Below are 16547 nucleotides of genomic sequence, written 5' to 3'. Positions count from 1 at the left end.
TAGGCATATGATCTTATTTTTGAAAGAGAGGATTTTTATCTCCTTTCCCCCAGTGCTTATAATGGTTATTTTATTTTATTTTCCTCTTGTAATGTCAGAACTCTCAAAAACAGTGGTGAATAGCAGGTATCCCTGTCTTGTTCTTGATTTTAGTAAAATAAGAAATTCCAACTGTGGACAGCAGCTTTGATCTGCCCCTGGGGTTCCATCTCAAGATCTTCTAGTCTTTGTGAGCCTCTATTCTTTTTTCTGTTTTTATTTTTTTTAATGTTTATTCATTTTTTGAGGGGGGGGGAGGGGCAGAGAGAGAGAGCGGCAGACACAGAATCTGAAGCAGGCTCCAGGCTCCAAGCTTGTCAGCACAGATCCCGATTCGGGGCTTGAACCCATGAACCATGAGATCATGACCTGGTTGAAGTCAATTCCTTAACCGACTGAGCCACCCCGGCGCCCCTGTGATCCTCTATTCTTGATGTCCGTGCTGTTGATTTCATTCTCGTGTAGCTAGCCTCCGCAACTGCATAAGCCAATTCTTTTAAACAAATTGCTTTACACACACGCGCTTCCCACAAGTTCTGCTTCTGTAGTTGAACTCTGACTGCTAGAAATACTGATTGTTTGAAAGCTGTGGTGACCCTTGGGCAAATTAAGCAGCTTATGTTGAACATGAAAATCGCACTTTAAAACTTAAAATTAAAACTTAGAGCATCCGCTCCTTGTTTTCAATATAACAAGTTGTACATTTCATGTGTGACTCTACTGCTAGAAAAACTTCTGGAATACGCTGAAGGCAGATCATTTAGGACACATTAAGCCTTTTGTGCATAAGCGAACTATAGCCATCTAAGGTTTCATATGAGCAGTTTCACGCAAAATAATATTTGACACGTTTATACACTTTCAAAAAATTTACTCACATTCTTAGGAAGGATTTTAACAGCCAAAGTTAGCTTCATTTTAATTTTTTAGAACACCATAGAAGAGCATATAGAGTACCTTGAGGTAAGTGCAAACACCTTAACGTTAATTTTGTAATATACAACGGATATGAGGATATTTGTCTTGGGGCAATTCAAAAACATTCTTCGGAGCTTCAATTTGATGATACATACTATGTGCTTTGTACGTCTTGGTCACACGCACACTTGCAATGTAAGTATATATACATGCTCTCTCTACATAAATATATATACATCCCTACTGTACAAACTTTGGTTCCTCCTAATTATTCTTTGGTGTTCTTTCATATTTGTTAAGTGTTTCGTAAATACATTGTTTATAGATCCTCATGTAATGGAAATAGCTCAAAACTAGAATACTGAAGAACAGTAGCATCAGAACAAAGAGGAAAGCAGCAACCAGGTAGCCACTGGGACTGAAACAAGAACAGAAGAAAAACCAGTCCATTAGAAGTCATCATTCACTTTGGTTGTGAATTTATTTAGTCAGACAACGTTTGAATGGCTAGTTCCTATGCCACTGACAGCAAACAGAGATTAGTAAGACAGCCTGTCTACCCTCAGGACGTTTGCCTCTTAGTGTTCAAGGTGAACCAGGGAGGAAAACAGAGAGTGTGGTGAATGAGAGAAAGAAACATGAAATTCGCTGGGGGGGGGGGGGGGGGGGCGGGAGTGGGAGGGCAGACATCTGGAAGGCTTTCCAGTGGTGGTGACCTTTGAACAGAGTACTGGTGGGAATAGGATTAGGAGCGTTAGAATGGGCTCCCTGGATAAAAATGCCCCGCAGTGGGGGCGGGGAACACCTGGGCGTCTGACTCTTGACTTTGGCTTGGGTCATGATCTCAGGGTTGTGGGATGGAGCCTGGAGCCTGCTTGGGATTCTCTCTCTCTCTCTCTCTCTCTCTCTCTCTCTCCCTCTGCCCCTCCCCTGCTCATGCTGTCTCTCAAAAAATAAAAATAAATTGGGGCGCCTGGGTGACTCAGTCCATTAAGCATCTGACTTTGGCTCAGGTCCGTGAGTTCGAGCCCTGCGTCAGGCTCTGTGCTGTCAGTTCAGAGCCTGGAGCCTGCTTTGGATTCTGTGTCTCCCTCTCTCTCTGCCCCTCCCCTGCTCATTCTTGTTCTCTCTCTCTCTCTCTCTCTCTCTCTCTGCTACTTTCCTCTGGGTACCAGGCCTCTTCACCTGGGACTCTGCATGGGTGCCTCCCATCAGGGCGGATTTATTGCTTGAGCCAAACACTGTGCTCTTTTCCATTTGGTGTCCTGTTATCTGACTTCAGTTTTTGGTTCCTTTTTAAGCCATAATTATTTATTTGCAGTGTTAAAGTTTCCCCAGGTCCCTCCTTACTCAGACCTTCCTTCTATATGGATACGAGCTTAATCTGACTCCAGTGAATGGTTTCCTTCTTGGAGGAAGTTAATTAACTGACTCAATAAATTACCTGATATGAGCCAGGTCCTGTGGTAGTACCTGGATAAACAATGATAAGTAAGAATAGACATGGTCCCCATCCTTAGAGAGCTTACATTCAAGTGGGGACATAATCATTAATCAGTGATGAGAAAATAAATAGAAAATTTTATTTGCGATAAGAACTAAGTAGGAGAGAGATACAACACAATGAAAGCTTACTATAGCAGGATTTAACCTGGTGATAGGGTCAAGAAATGCCTCCATTTTAGGGAAAATATAATTATCCTAAACTATGAAGAATTAAACGGAAACGTAGTTGGTAAAGTTAAGTAGGAAAGAGGTAAGCAAGAGTTGCCAGATGGAAGAAATCGCACCTGTGAAGTTCCTGTTTCAGGACAGAGTATGGAGAAAGTTGGGAACTGAAAGAAGGTCGGTGGGTCTAGAGCAGAGAAGATGGCGGGAGCATAATGCAAGATGAGATTGGCAAAGGAGATGGGGGCCAGATCATGGTAGGTCTTGTAAGCCTTGTTGTGGAGTTACCATTTTAAGGAAAAAAAAAAACCTAAGGGTTTCAGGCTATAAAATTAGCATTTGAAAAGATCACTTTGGCCCCAGCGAAGGAAATGAACTAGAAGAAAATAGAACTGAATGAGGCAAGATGTGTTAGGTGTCTACTGCAGCTGTTCCCATCTGAGATCATGGTAGCTTGGATTGGAGAGGTGGCGATAGGCTTGGTGGGAAGCGGGCTCATTAAAGGGCGGTTCAGGAGATTGAATGAATGAGAATCAGTGACTGGATGAGCTGGGGGAAATAGAGAAATGAACGTGAGCCCTAGGTTTTTTGGTTTTTCGTTTTTGTTTTTGTGTTTTTGGTATTTTATTTACTTATTTATTTTTTCTTTTTGACTTGTAGATGTTTGGCTTGTACACTTCAATGTGCTATTTCCTGAGAGAAGGAACACAGGAGCACAGGGTTGCTGTACTGTTCATCTCCTGAAGGCACCATTCATATTATAGCCCATGTGAATGGATTCTCTTGGAGCTGTGCAGAGACAACCTGCAGGGATGTATGCAATTACCCCAACAGATCGTTTTTAGAGTGGGACAAATAATGGGGTAAGGGAACGGGTGATAAGATCACGAGATCACTTTTGGACGTGTCCAGTTTGACCAGTCTTTGAGACATCTAAAACAAGACGTTAAGTAGATGGTAGGATCTTTGGCCCTGGACAGGCCAGAGATGTGATTTGGGAGTCATGCGTATATAGATAGATGCTTACTGAAGCCATGAGTATGGCTGAGCTTGCCAGAATGAGAAGCTCACGTGACCAGGGCTGAGCCCTGGGCAAAGTCAACATTTATTGGCTGGTGAAGGAGGTTGAGGCTCTCTTTACTTGAGAGAGACTGGCTATAGAAGTTTAGGAAAACCCATAAAGCAATACAGCAGTCAAAGGAAGAGTCAACACTGATGAAACAGGAAATAAGATGAAGGCTGGTAAATATCAGGTTCCGTGCAGGCCAGTTCCGGTTCAAGATGGTGACATAGGAGGCTCTTGAACTCACCTCCTTCCACCATCACACCCATGCCACAGCTATCTGAGGAACAGTTCTCTCCAAAAGAAATCCAGAAACTAGCTGAGCAACATCTACACATTGGGTGAATGAGAAAAAATCCACCCACATCGAAATGGGTAGGAGTGACTAGAACATAATCTGACCATAAACCCCATACCCAGCACAGCAACACACAACCAGGAGCTTGTCCCTGAAGCCTGAAGGGTTTGGACCCAACATCTAGAGTCTCAATCTACAAGAGTTCCACCTGAGGGACAGGCCCCCCAAACACTTAGCTCTGAGAGCCAACCGGACTTGTATCTATGAGACCCACAAAAGGGACAAAAGGGATCCTGAGCACTTGCAGGAGCTAAGCCCCCCTCAACTCTTAGCCCAGAGAGAGCAGATTGAAATGCCCATCTCCTCGTCTTTCCACCAAGAGGTCTATTTGCTTATCTTACAAGTTATGGTCTGGGGTTCAGGCTCCTGATTTAACGCACATCAAGGGACTAACTGAAATCCTTTCCAGACACTTGGGAGCATGGCAAGTGCCATCTTAACGTTCTCTCTGCTTCTCCTTCGACCACTGGTATCTCTCTGAAAGGAGCTTCTGCACATGACCGGTGGCCCAGCTTCTATGGCTGCCATGCAGGGGACACCCCCTTTATCGCCTGACTCTGGTGGTCAGGAGAACTTATATTCACTAGTCCTATAGGAGTGTGACAAACTCCATTTAGCTGGGATTAACCCAGGACTTGGCACAGAGGGAACAGACAGGAACATCCATCTCCCAGTCTTTTCCCTGAAAGAGGTCTATTTGCATACTTGAAAAGCCACTGCCTATGTGTCCAGCTTCCAATCAGCTTGCATCCAGGTGCTGACTGAGGTCTTCTTCTTTGGGAGGCTGACAGGTCTTGGCACACCCTCAACTATTAGAAAACACTCAGAATTAAGAAGGCACCTCGGATAGGGGCACCTGGGTGGCTCAGTCAATTAAGCGTCTCACTTGGGCTCAGGTCATGAGCTCACAATTGGTGGGTTTGGGCCCCGCATTGGGCTCTGTGCTGACAGCTCAGAGCCTGGAGCCTACTTCGGATTCTCTCTCTCTCTCTCTCTCTCTCTCTCTCTCTGTCCCTTTCCCCACTCATGTTCTGTCTCTGTCTCAAAAATAAACATTAAAAAAAAATATTTAAAGAAAGCATCTTGGACAGTCAAAGGTTTGAGAGACAACCAACAGCTAGGGCCAGACTGAACAATAAGGTTCATCTCCTCCCTGAGACCAATCCTACAAGACTATTGAAAAGAGGCTGTCTTCTCTAAGTAAGAAGCCAACGCAGTCAAAGGAAATGAAGAAATGGAAGAAATTTGTTCCAAACAAAAGAACAAGAGAAAACTCAAGAAACAGACCTTGGCTTAACCACCTGAGCCACCCAGGCACCCCAAGGTTTTATCAATTTATTTAAATTAAAAACTTGGGGGTGCTTAAAAGCCTACGAGGAGGATCTAGTTGAGAGGCAAAGTTTAATATATAAAAGAGAGAAGAAATAATGGATTTGGAAGTTTCCTTAGAAAGTAAGAGGGTTCAAAGCACAAGAGGAAGAATTAAAGAGGAGGAATAAAATTTCTTTAACTGTAACAGGATGGGAAAAGGAGAGAACGGATATAGGTGTTTGCAGATTTATATGTTTGGAATCAGGAATCAGGAGTGTTCCCGGGTGCTGGCTTCTAATTTCCCTGGAACGGTGGAGACAAGCTCATCTGATGGTTGTTAAGTAAAGATGGTCCAAGGAGGAAGCTAATTAGATAAGGTCCGAGGTCGTTATGGAGAGTAGAGACGTTGGTTGGCCAGAGAAAGATAAGAAGATTCTCAGGTAGTGTTGGTGACCTACATGAAGTCGGTGATTAATCTGCCCTGTTGTGTCACTTTCTTTACCAACACTTGGCCGTTCAGGTGTAATCACAGAGCGCTGTGGGGCGCTAAATTCCAGAAAGGTAAGGAGATACTAGTGCTACTGAAGGAATAAAGTGTAAGAAGATACTAAATAAAAAAGGAGAAATTGAAAGTAGAAGTGGAGGTCCCAATGGGAACAATGAAGAGCTGTGGTGAGTATAGCTGGAGTAGCAAGCTGGAAGGTCAGAGAATGGGATGTCTGAGCGGATGCTTCGGGAAGCAGAGACATTCTGACAGTAATGCCAGTGTCCGCAGTGTGACTATGGGAGTGGGTGGTGGAAACACAGCAGAGGAAGAGGACACTCAGGATGAGGAAAGGCCTTGATGTTGGCAGGGTTAGCCGTGTGGGCACAGATGGTGGGGACTGATATGGAGGTGGAAACAGCGTGGCAGGGCCAAGGTCATCAATGAGTGGAGGGGACTTTGGGGAGGATGCGGCAACACAGAGAAAGGACGGAGGTACAGAGGATGCCATGAGCCTCAAAGGGTGGGTGTTGAAAAAGATACGCTTTAGTTTTGTTTTAGAAGAACCGGGATAAATAATGATCCGACAGTGGTAATGGCGCTGCGAGGCACCTGGGGGTCGTTGGGAAATAAACAGCCAGCACTCTAGAGGGCTGAAGGTGAAGCAGTGTCCTGGGGGCGGGGGAGAGGGAGATAAGAGGGGGGAGCTCAGAGGATGGTTGAGGTTTTAGGTGAGTTTGCTGGTTAAATGGTAGCAACTCCAAAGGACCCAGTGGAAAATCTGGGGAAGTGGTTGAGCACTGGGCCAAAAGGCAAGGGAGCACTAAATGTCTGCCTCCTACAGGCTGGTCTTCAGCCACTGTTTGCTCATGAAAAGGGCTTTCTCGCTAGGAAAATGTCCACCACCAGCTAACCCCTTCTCTCCTCTGCCGCCCCCCTTCAGGGCTCAGGTGTAATAGAGACTAAGCTGCGGTCACTAACCTACAGACTGTTCCCTAGGCTGCACCATATGCCCTGGCTGCTAAAATCCCAGCTACTAGGAGGTGAGCTGGGGCGACTGGGTGAAATCCTCCTTCACTGTCTTCTGTCCTCTCCAACTCACCAATGCCCCCTTCTGATGGTGGATACTTGGGTGGACGGATGTTATTAATATTCATCGAAATCAAACATACCAATCGAATCCTCATTAGGAAGGGAAGTCACTGCCAAACGCTATACATGTTTCCCAAAGTCACTTCGAAATAACACATGGCTCATCTCATTTGTAGGTTATTCACACTATTGATCTCCCGTTGGTACAAAACATCAAGGAGTCAGTAATGTTTGAAGTAGGGCCATAAGTAACTTAATTGTTTGTCTTCCATTTTTGTTTAACATTTTACAAAAACCAGGCCCAGGACAGAGACGCAAAGTCATTTGTGACCCCAGGGTGAGCATGAAGACTCCTTACTCTGCCCTCCTGGGAAACTCATGTTGGGTCCAGGAAAATGCCTTCGCTACCTGTTTCCCGGATGCATAAGAATGATGGTCAGTGGTCAAGGGCGGACCTGGGGTCATTGGGGGCACAGCCAGTGTCTGCTCCCAGTCTCCACCACTGCAGCCTACAGTCTGGCCCTTACGTGGGGTTGAAAGACACGTTGGATGGGAAGACAGCAGGCACTGGGGGATGGAACAAAAGGGGACCCCCAGCTGCAGTAACAATTCTCAGAAACTCCTTCCAGACGCATCCCTGGGATGATTGATACATACAATTTTAGGGTATCACATATAGGGCAGAAGTATTAGGGTCCCAGGGAAATGGGGGAGAGGGGTTTTTCCTTTTTTTAGCTGCCACCCTTGTCTTTTACAACTTCCCTCATTAAAATCTGATTAGGCGCGGGCATTACCTGGGAATCATTCCAAAGGTCTCTATTGCAAAGATAGTTGTTAGGTTACAGAAACTGCAAATCAGAAAAATAATATTAAAGATGAAATTAAGTGCAATATGTTAAGACTCCCTCCAAATCTTTACGGTAATGATCAAATCATGTATAATCCTAATTAAGGTGTCAATTTCTCGTTAATGGAGAGACTAGATGCATTTGTATGACAGCCATGATGATTTTTCCATACGTGTGACTTGGCCTGCTTGCTGTATAATTTCTCAGAGCTTGTCAGTGCGATTTCATGGTCCTCTTAACAGCTTTGTATCGTTTTGATGGTGGGTCCCAAGGCAACAGCAATAATAATAATAATAATAATAATAATAATAATAATAATAATGTTTTACTGATCGAAGAGCCTGTGACGTTCACCTGATGTAGGTTGACTCTTTCAAGAAGCTAAGAATGTGAGGAACTAGACATATGGAACTGTGTTATTAACTTCTAAAGTTAATAATGTAGCCTATTTCTTGGAAAGAGATAGAGTAGAGCTAAATCAACATTAATGATACGACTGCACCTATCTTCATGTGGGAGAAGAGAGAAGAAAGGAATGATTGAGCAAAATTAGGGATTTTTACCCAGGCCTTTCATTTGATCCTCAGAATACTATTAAGAGAGGAATTATAGACTCATTCGACAAATAAAGGAATAAGCTCAGAGACTAAACAATTTGCTTAAGGAGGCATATCTATCAGTGGCAAAATTCGGTTTCGAGCCAAAGTAGATTCTAGCCTTCAAGGTCCATCCATGTTGTAGCAAATGGAAAGATTTCCTTCTCTTTTTATGGCCGAGTAATATTCCATTGTATTTATATACCACATCTTCTTTATCCATTCATCCATTGATGGACACATACATCATTTCCATGTCTTGGCTACTGTAAATAATGTCGCAATGATCAGGAGGGTGAATCTTTTCAAATTAGCGCTTTCATTTTCTTTGGGTAAATACCCAGGAGAGGAACTGCTGGATCACATGGTAGTTCTATTTTTAGCTTTTTGAGGAAACTCCATAGTGTTTTCCATAGTGGCTACAGCAATTCACATGCCCACCAATAGTGCACAGGATCCCCTTTTTCCCACATCGTTGCCAATACTTGTTATCTCTTGTCTTTTTGAGAACAGCCATTTGAACAGGTGTGAGGTGATATCTTGTTGCTCTTTTGATTTGCATTTCCTTGATGATGAGTGACGTCGAGCACATTTTTCACATGCCTATTGGCCATCTATATGTCTTGGAAAAATGTCTATTCAGATCTTCAGCCTAGTTTTTAAATGGATTGTTTGTTTTCGTATTGCGTTATATGAATTCTTTGTATATTTTGCAGATTAACCCCTTATTGGGTGTGTGATTTCCACAGGTTGTCTTTTCATTTTGTTGATGGCTTCCTTTGCTGTGTAGAAGCTTTTTAGTTTGGCGTAGTCCCACTTGTTTCTTTTTGCTGTTTTTTTTGTTTTTTTTTTGTTTTTTTTTTTGGTGTCAGATTCAAAAAATCATGGCCAGGACTGAAGTCAAGGAGCTTTCTACCTATGTTTTCTCCCAGTTTTATGGGATAAGGCCTTACATTCATGTCTTTAATCCATTTTGAGTTAATTTTTGTGTATGGTGTGAGACAGGGGTCTAATTTCATTCCTTTGCATGTAGCTGTCCAGTTTTCCCAGCACCATTTATTGAAGAGACTGTCTTCCTCCCTGCTGCATATTCTTGGCTCCTTTATAATAAATTAATTGACTATATATGTGTGGGTTTTTTCTGTCCTCTCTATTCTGTCCGTTGATGTATGTGTCTGTTTTTATGCCAGGACCATACAGTTTTGATTACTATAGCTTTGTAGGATAGTTTGAAATCAGGAAGGGTGATGCCTCTCACTTTATTCTTTTTTTTCAAGATGACTTTGGCTATTTGGGGTCTGTTGTCATTCCATTCCATATAAATTTTAGGATTGTCCTCATTCTGTGAAGAATGCTATTGGAATTTTGATAGGGATTGCATTGAATCTGTAGTTTGCTTTGGGTATTTTAACAATATTAATTATTCCAATCCATGAGCATGGAATATGTTTCCATTTATTGGTGCCTTCTACAATTTCTTTCATCATTGTCTTATAAAAATTTAGCCAAAGAGTTGAGTGTCTAGGTCTTTCAACTCTTTGGTTAAATTTATTCCTAGGAGGGGTGCCTGGGTGGCTCAGTCGTTTGAACATCCGACTTCGGCTCAGGTCATGATCTCGCAGTTCGTGAGTTTGAGCCCCATGTTGGGCTCTGTGCTGACACCTCGGAGCCTGGAGCCTGCTTCGGAATCCGTGACTGCCTCGCTCTCTGCCCCTCCCCGACTCATGCTTGGTCTCTGTGTCTCAAAAAATAAATAAACGTTAAAAATTTTTTTTAAAAAATTTATTCCTAGGTATTTTGTTCTTTTTGATGCAATTGTAAATGAGATTTTCTTAATTTCTCTGCCTCATAGTTCATTATTAGTATATAGAAACATAACTGATTTTTATATATTCATTTTGTTTCCTGCCACATTACTGACTTTGTTCATTAGTTCTAACAGGTTTTTTTTTGGGTGGAGTCTTTAGGGTTTTCCAGATATAATATCATGTCAACTGCAAATAGTGAACATTTTGCTTCTTCCTTTCTGATTTGTATGCCTTTTATTTCTTTTTCTTGCCTAATTGCTCTGGATAGGACTTCCAATTCTATGTGGAACAAAACTAAAAGTGGGCATCTCTGTCTCTCATCTTTGTTCTTGATCTTAGGGGAAAGGCTTTCAGCTTCTCAGCATTCAGTATGATGCTAACCATGGACTTGTCATATATGGCCTTTATTATGTTGAGGTATGTTCCTTCTCCACTTTGTTGAGAGTTTTTTTTTTTTAAATAATAAATTAATGTTGGATTTTGTCAAATGCTTTTATGCATCTAGTGAGATCATCATATGTTTTTTATCCTTCGTTTTGTTAATGTGTATCATACTGATTAATTTGCAGATATCAAATCATCCTTGTATCCCTGGGATAAATCCACTCGATCATAGTATATGGTCCTTTTTAAATGTATTGTTGAATTTGGTTTGGTAATATTTCCTTGAGGATTTTTGTATCTATGTTCATCAAGGATAATGACCTATAATTTTCTTTTCTCGTGGTATCTTTGTCTGGTTTTGGTACTAGTAATGTTGGCCTCATAAAATGGGTTTAGAAACATTCTTTTCTCTTGCATTTTTCAGAAGAGTTTGAGGAGGTTAGATGTTCTTTAAATGTTTGGTAGAATTTACCAGTGAAGCCATCTGGTCTTGGACTTTTGTTGAGAGTTTTTTTTCTTACTGATTCACTCTCCTTACTAGTAGTCAGTCTAATCAGATTTTCCTTTTTTTTTTTTTATTTGAGAGAGAGAGAGAGAGAGAGAGAGAGGAGGAGAGGTGCAAAGGGAGAGAGAGAGAATCCCAAACAGGTCCCATGCTCAGGGCAGAGTGAGACATAGGGCCTGATAACACCACCCTGGGATCATGACCTGAGCTGGACTTAAACAGATACTCAACCGACTGAGCCACCCAGGTGCCCCTGATTTTCCATTTTCTTCATGATTCAGTCTTGGTAGGTTGTATGTTTCTAAGAGTTTACCCATTTCTTCTAGGTTGTCTAACTTGTTGGCATATAATTGCTTATAGTAGTTCTTATGATCCTATGTATTCCTTTGGTATCAGTTGTAACTTCTCTTTCATTTCCAATTTTATTTGAGTCCTCTCTCTTTTTTCCTATTGAATCTAGCAAAAATTTTGTCTGTTTTGTTTACCTTTTCAAAAACCAACTCTTAGTTTCTACTGTCTTTTTAGTCTCTATTTCCGCTCTGATCTTTGTTATTTCCTTCCATTTACTAACTCTGGGCCTTCCTTTTTTTTCTAGTCCTATGAAGTGTAAAGTTAAGTTGTTTATTTGAGATTTTTCCTCCTTCTTGAGGTAGAGGATTTCCTTCCTTTTTATGGCTGAATAATACTCCATTCTATACTTATATATACCACATTTTCTTGATCATTCACTCATTAATGGGCACTTAGTCTCCCTCCACGCCTTGGCTATTATAAATAATGCTGTCATGAACATGGGGGTGCATATATCTTTTTGGGTTCCCTCTTGCCTTATATGACGTTGTCATGTTTTAGTGTAACTCATTTATTGGACTTTGTAGAGTGGAGTAGAAATTTTATTCAATCCCATGATTATCCCTTTAAATATATGCTAAAACTATTATAATAAAATATTTATATTCACCTATAGTTTGGATCCAGGATCTTCACACGAAACACATACATTCCAGAATGGTCTACGGGCCAAACTAAATGGTTATAGTTAGACTTGTTGATAATCTCATACGGTTGATTCAAGTCTCCCGGTTTTCCAATAGCATAAGAAAAACAGTGTTTATAGTTCTGAACAGGAAACAAAGACAAAAACCTTAGGGTCGTTTTCTAGGGGAAGAGGTGTTACAGATAGGAGAGAGGAGAAAGTATGTGATAGCTAGAGGGGAGAAGGGAATGATCTGGAGAAATACACTTATGTTTGTTGGGCAGTATTAAGGGATGGTTTTAATCATGAAATTAAAGTGAAACCAGTCAGCATGGGTATGTCTTCCTCCAACCACCAGTCAGATGTCAAGGTGGACAGTTGGATTTAATGAGGGTTGTGATTTAGCCACACAAGTCTGAAGAAGTGTGAGGAAGGAGGGAATTCAGGGTACATATCAACAGAGTGATAGAATTATTGACCATGGAATTTAAGCTGAATAAAGAGCAAGAGAACCTGGGGGTGGGGTGAGGGTGGTGGGGTCACTGGATTGAAGGTCATTTTGAGGTTGAAGGATTGTCCAAAGGATTGTCACAGTCAAGGTTCTAGGGTTATGTTGCTGGAAGAGTTGGGAGTGGTGGATGGAAAGTGGAATGCTTAGAGCTGGGAATATAGAGGATAATACACATTTTTTGTATATATATCTCTGTCTTGACATGCACAGATTCTGATATAGAAGTAAAGTAACATTTCTGTTGTAGGACTTACATTTTACAGGCTCAGGTACTGTATAGGTCCCTTTTATTCATGAGATATGATTTGATTTTCCATATAACATAAATTAATTTCAATTCAAGAAAGTTCGATTGAAAAAATGGAAAATATTATAGTATGGGACTGATAGTTGGCATTCAGAAGTGGTCTTTTCGTTGTACAAAAATTGAAACTTCAGGTGTTCTTTAGAAAGACTTACTCTCAATGCTTCAGCGTGTTTGTCAGGTATTTAATAAATCTGCAAACACAGGTTTCAGCAGAAAAAAGTTAAAATTGTTGGTAACACAGGAACAATGGAAGATCAAACAGGAATAAGATGAAGCACTTTTGAAATCATAATACTAATGCAATAGAAAAATTGGATGTGAGTTGCAGAAACAAATTTAAATCCAGAATGTTTCCATCAAGCTTTTGTTAATGCTGAAATGCCAATTTAGTTATTACAAATAAAGTTTTCTGGGTAATAATTTCCTTACCTCAGGTCCCCAGACTTCTTCTAGTGGGAGGTGCTTGTTAAGCTCAATCATTGAGTTCCATGTCTGGGCTTCATTTAAACAACCACTCTGTCAAATAATTGTACATATAGGAAGTTAAGAGACAAACAAATGAGCAAAGGAAAAAAAGAGAGAGAGAGAGAAACCAAGAAATCTACTTTTAACTGTGGAGAACACAATGATGGTCACCAGAATGGAGGTGGGTGGGGGAGATGGATGAAACAGGTCATGGGAATGAAGGAGTGTTCTCGTGATGACCAGGATGGAACTGTTGAGTCACTATATTGTGCACCTGAAGCAAATATAATGCCGTAGGTTGACTCTACTGGAATTAAAATAAAAAACTTAATAAAAAACTGCGCACACATGTATATTTTGTATATATACACATGTTTTGTATATAAATTCATTCCTAATATTTAATATATTTAATGTCATTGAAAAATGTATATTTATTTATTTTTTCATTCCTTAAATGTTTGCTGATATAAAGGGGAACAATCGACAGTTGTATATTGACCTTGTAGAAAAGGGAAACTCACTTATTTTAAGTGTTTCACATGAAAAGTAATGTTATCGGTGAATATGACCATCTTATTTCTTCCTTTCCAATTCTCATGCTTTTAATTAATTTGCATTGTATCATTTGCCTTGTTACAGAGATCAGAAACAATGTTGTATAGAAGTGGTGATGACTGACACCCTCATTTCACTCCTGGCTCCAGAAAGAAGGCTTTCAAATTTTCACCACTAAGTAAGAAGTTTCTATAATTTTTTTTTGTAGTTACATTTTATTAGGTTAAAGAAGTTACCATATACTTATAATTTTCTACGATTTATTTTGGTGCTATTCTTTATTTTTTTAAAGTAGGCTCCACTCCCAATGTGGAGCTTAAACTCATGACCCTCAGAATTCCAAGGTGTATTTTTAAAATAATGTTACATACATATGAATAATTTTTTAACCTAATGGCTTTTCAACTATTATAATAATCCATGCTTATTGTTCTTTATTCTGTTAATATAGTGGCTCTCTTTGATTTTCAAATGATATTCCAGCTCTTCATTTATAAAATAAACAAAACTTGTCAGGATGCGTGATTTAAAAAAAAATTTTTTTTTAATGTTTTTATTTTTGAGAGAGAGAGAGAGAGAGAGAGAGAGAGTGCATGAGCGGGAGAGGGGCAGGGAGAGAGGAAGACACAGAATCCAAAGTAGTCTCCAGGCTCTGAGCTGTCAGCACAGAGCCCAACGCGGGGCTCAAACTCACAAACTGTGAGATCATGACCTGAGCTGAAATCGGATGCTTAACCGACTGAGCCACCCAGGCGTCCCTTTTTCTTTCTTTCTTTCTAAAAAAAAAAAATTTTTGGGGGGGGGGTGGGGGATGCGTGATTTTTAAATATATTGCCGAGTTTGATTTACCAGTGTTTTGGTTAGGTGCCTTGTATCTGTGGTCATGGGTGAGATTGGCTCATAATTTCCTTTTCTTTTAAGGTCCTCAGCGGGTCGTCCTGCATTCATGAAATGAGTTGGGAAGTGCTCTTCTCACTTGAATACTCCGGAGTTTTTAGAAAGCTGAAGGGAAAAATTCCTTAAATATTTGGTCGACTTCATCAGGAAAGCCATCTGGGATTATAGATGTCTGTTTATTGCTTAGAATCCAAGAAACTTTGGTAAATTGTGTTTTTCAAGGCGTTTGTCTATTTTATCCAATTCTTCATTGTCAAATTTGTTAATATAAATTTGTTTATAGTAACCTCTATCATTTGGGCTTAAAGTGGTGATATTCTAATTTTGTCTCTCTCTCTCTCTTTTTTTTTTTTCATTTTTCAACTGGAAAACTTTTATAAAGAGATGTTTCCCCTTATCTACTATTTGGTTACCCATTGGGATGGCTCATTTGCAGAAGGTAGTAGAAATATTTGTGTCCTTGTCTTTATTTGCCAGTGTTTAAAACAAGGAGTTGGTTTTCTATCATTCTCCAAAGGTATCTTTTTGAAAAAACCGTTTTAACTCATAGGTTTAATGCATTTAATGGGTCTTGGCAATATTGCGGTAATTACCCTTAATGAAGCTCTGATCGTCCCTTCTCCAGCCAGTAGGAACCTCTTCATGTTCACTTCTGATTACTTTTGACATGACCCTAGGAGTCTTTGATACTTCCTTGCTAACGGGTATGTCAAACTCTCCCAAACCCATCATGTACATTTCCTCCTCCAGGCTTGGAATCAGCTATTTAAGAATTTCCAGTTCTTTTTAGTGGGAGATAATATTTCAAGATAACCACCTGGGTACTGAGGATACTTCTACCAATTGGTTATGCTTCTAGGGATTTTACTGGACAGCCTAGGAAAAATTTCTCTCTCTATGAACAATACATTTCTATCCAGATCACATGAGTTTCTAATACCTCACGAGTTTACATGGAGTCCTATTCAAATTCAGGATTTTTTGTCTAACTTCTATTTTACATACGTGTCTCCTTGCTTTTATACCAAAACACTTGATGAAGAATGATAGTCTTAGAATATCTCACATTACATACCTCACAACATCAGAATAACTAATACAAATATTGCCACCGCTATTGTGATTACTGAAAACAGTTATATTTTCCCTCTGACATATGATCTTAGCATTCTCCTAGCATATTTTATAACTGTATTATACCTATATTGTCAGAAAATACATCCATTATATACTATTCTCTTTCCCTTTTAACCCTCGCTTTGCTTCAGCTTTATAAGTAACTCTATATTATGCTTTCCTCTAGTTCTTATGTTGATACCTCTTTAGTATTAATTGTCATTGTTTGAAGGTTATTATTTAATAAGTTACTCAGGAAGGACTCATGGGAACAATATCATCTGATTTTTTTTACATGTTAATAGCAGTTTGTGCCTTTTCTAGAGTCATTGGTTTTGCTGAATATAAAATCCTTGGCTCAGTATTTATTTTCCTTTAGTATCTTAAATATTTTACTCCATTTTTTCCTGGCATAAAGCATTGCTATAAAAATGTTAATTTTATTTTATTTTCCTTATATGTAAATTGCTTGCTTTTTTGCCTACATGGTCACTTGGGTTGGCTGTTCTGATATCTATATCTTAGATATAGATATATATATATGTATATATATTTTAGTGTTTGTTTATTTTTGAGAGAGAGAGAGAGAGGCAGAGAGAGAGTGGGACACAGAATCTGAAGCAGGCTCCAGGCTCTGAGCTGT

The 16547-nt window shown here is 40.1% G+C and overlaps 1 protein-coding gene across 3 annotated transcripts in view; it reads right to left on the bottom strand.

The window, feature by feature from the left end:
- Window positions 1-926: 926 nt before the first annotated feature.
- The window catches only part of CATSPERE (catsper channel auxiliary subunit epsilon), a 197889-nt gene continuing 182268 nt past the window's right edge, over window positions 927-16547 (bottom strand). For 2 of the 3 annotated variants that reach the window (XM_045453179.1, XM_045453178.1), the window contains 4 exons: window positions 13298-13384; window positions 12036-12193; window positions 7728-7781; window positions 927-1375 (listed from right to left, as the gene is read on the bottom strand). In XM_045453179.1, the coding sequence (XP_045309135.1) occupies window positions 1222-1375; window positions 7728-7781; window positions 12036-12193; window positions 13298-13384 (453 nt within the window). In that variant the 3' untranslated portion in view covers window positions 927-1221. Of the gene's footprint in view, window positions 1376-7727; window positions 7782-12035; window positions 12194-12815; window positions 13060-13297; window positions 13385-16547 lie in introns of those variants that run through there. The other variant, XR_006705997.1, reaches the window with a different exon arrangement.

Source organism: Leopardus geoffroyi, chromosome C3, assembly GCF_018350155.1.
Source record: "Leopardus geoffroyi isolate Oge1 chromosome C3, O.geoffroyi_Oge1_pat1.0, whole genome shotgun sequence".
NCBI classification, from domain to species: Eukaryota; Metazoa; Chordata; class Mammalia; order Carnivora; family Felidae; genus Leopardus; species Leopardus geoffroyi.
The sequence above is the reverse complement of the archived record's forward strand: the minus strand, read 5'-3'. Positions and strand labels throughout refer to the sequence as shown.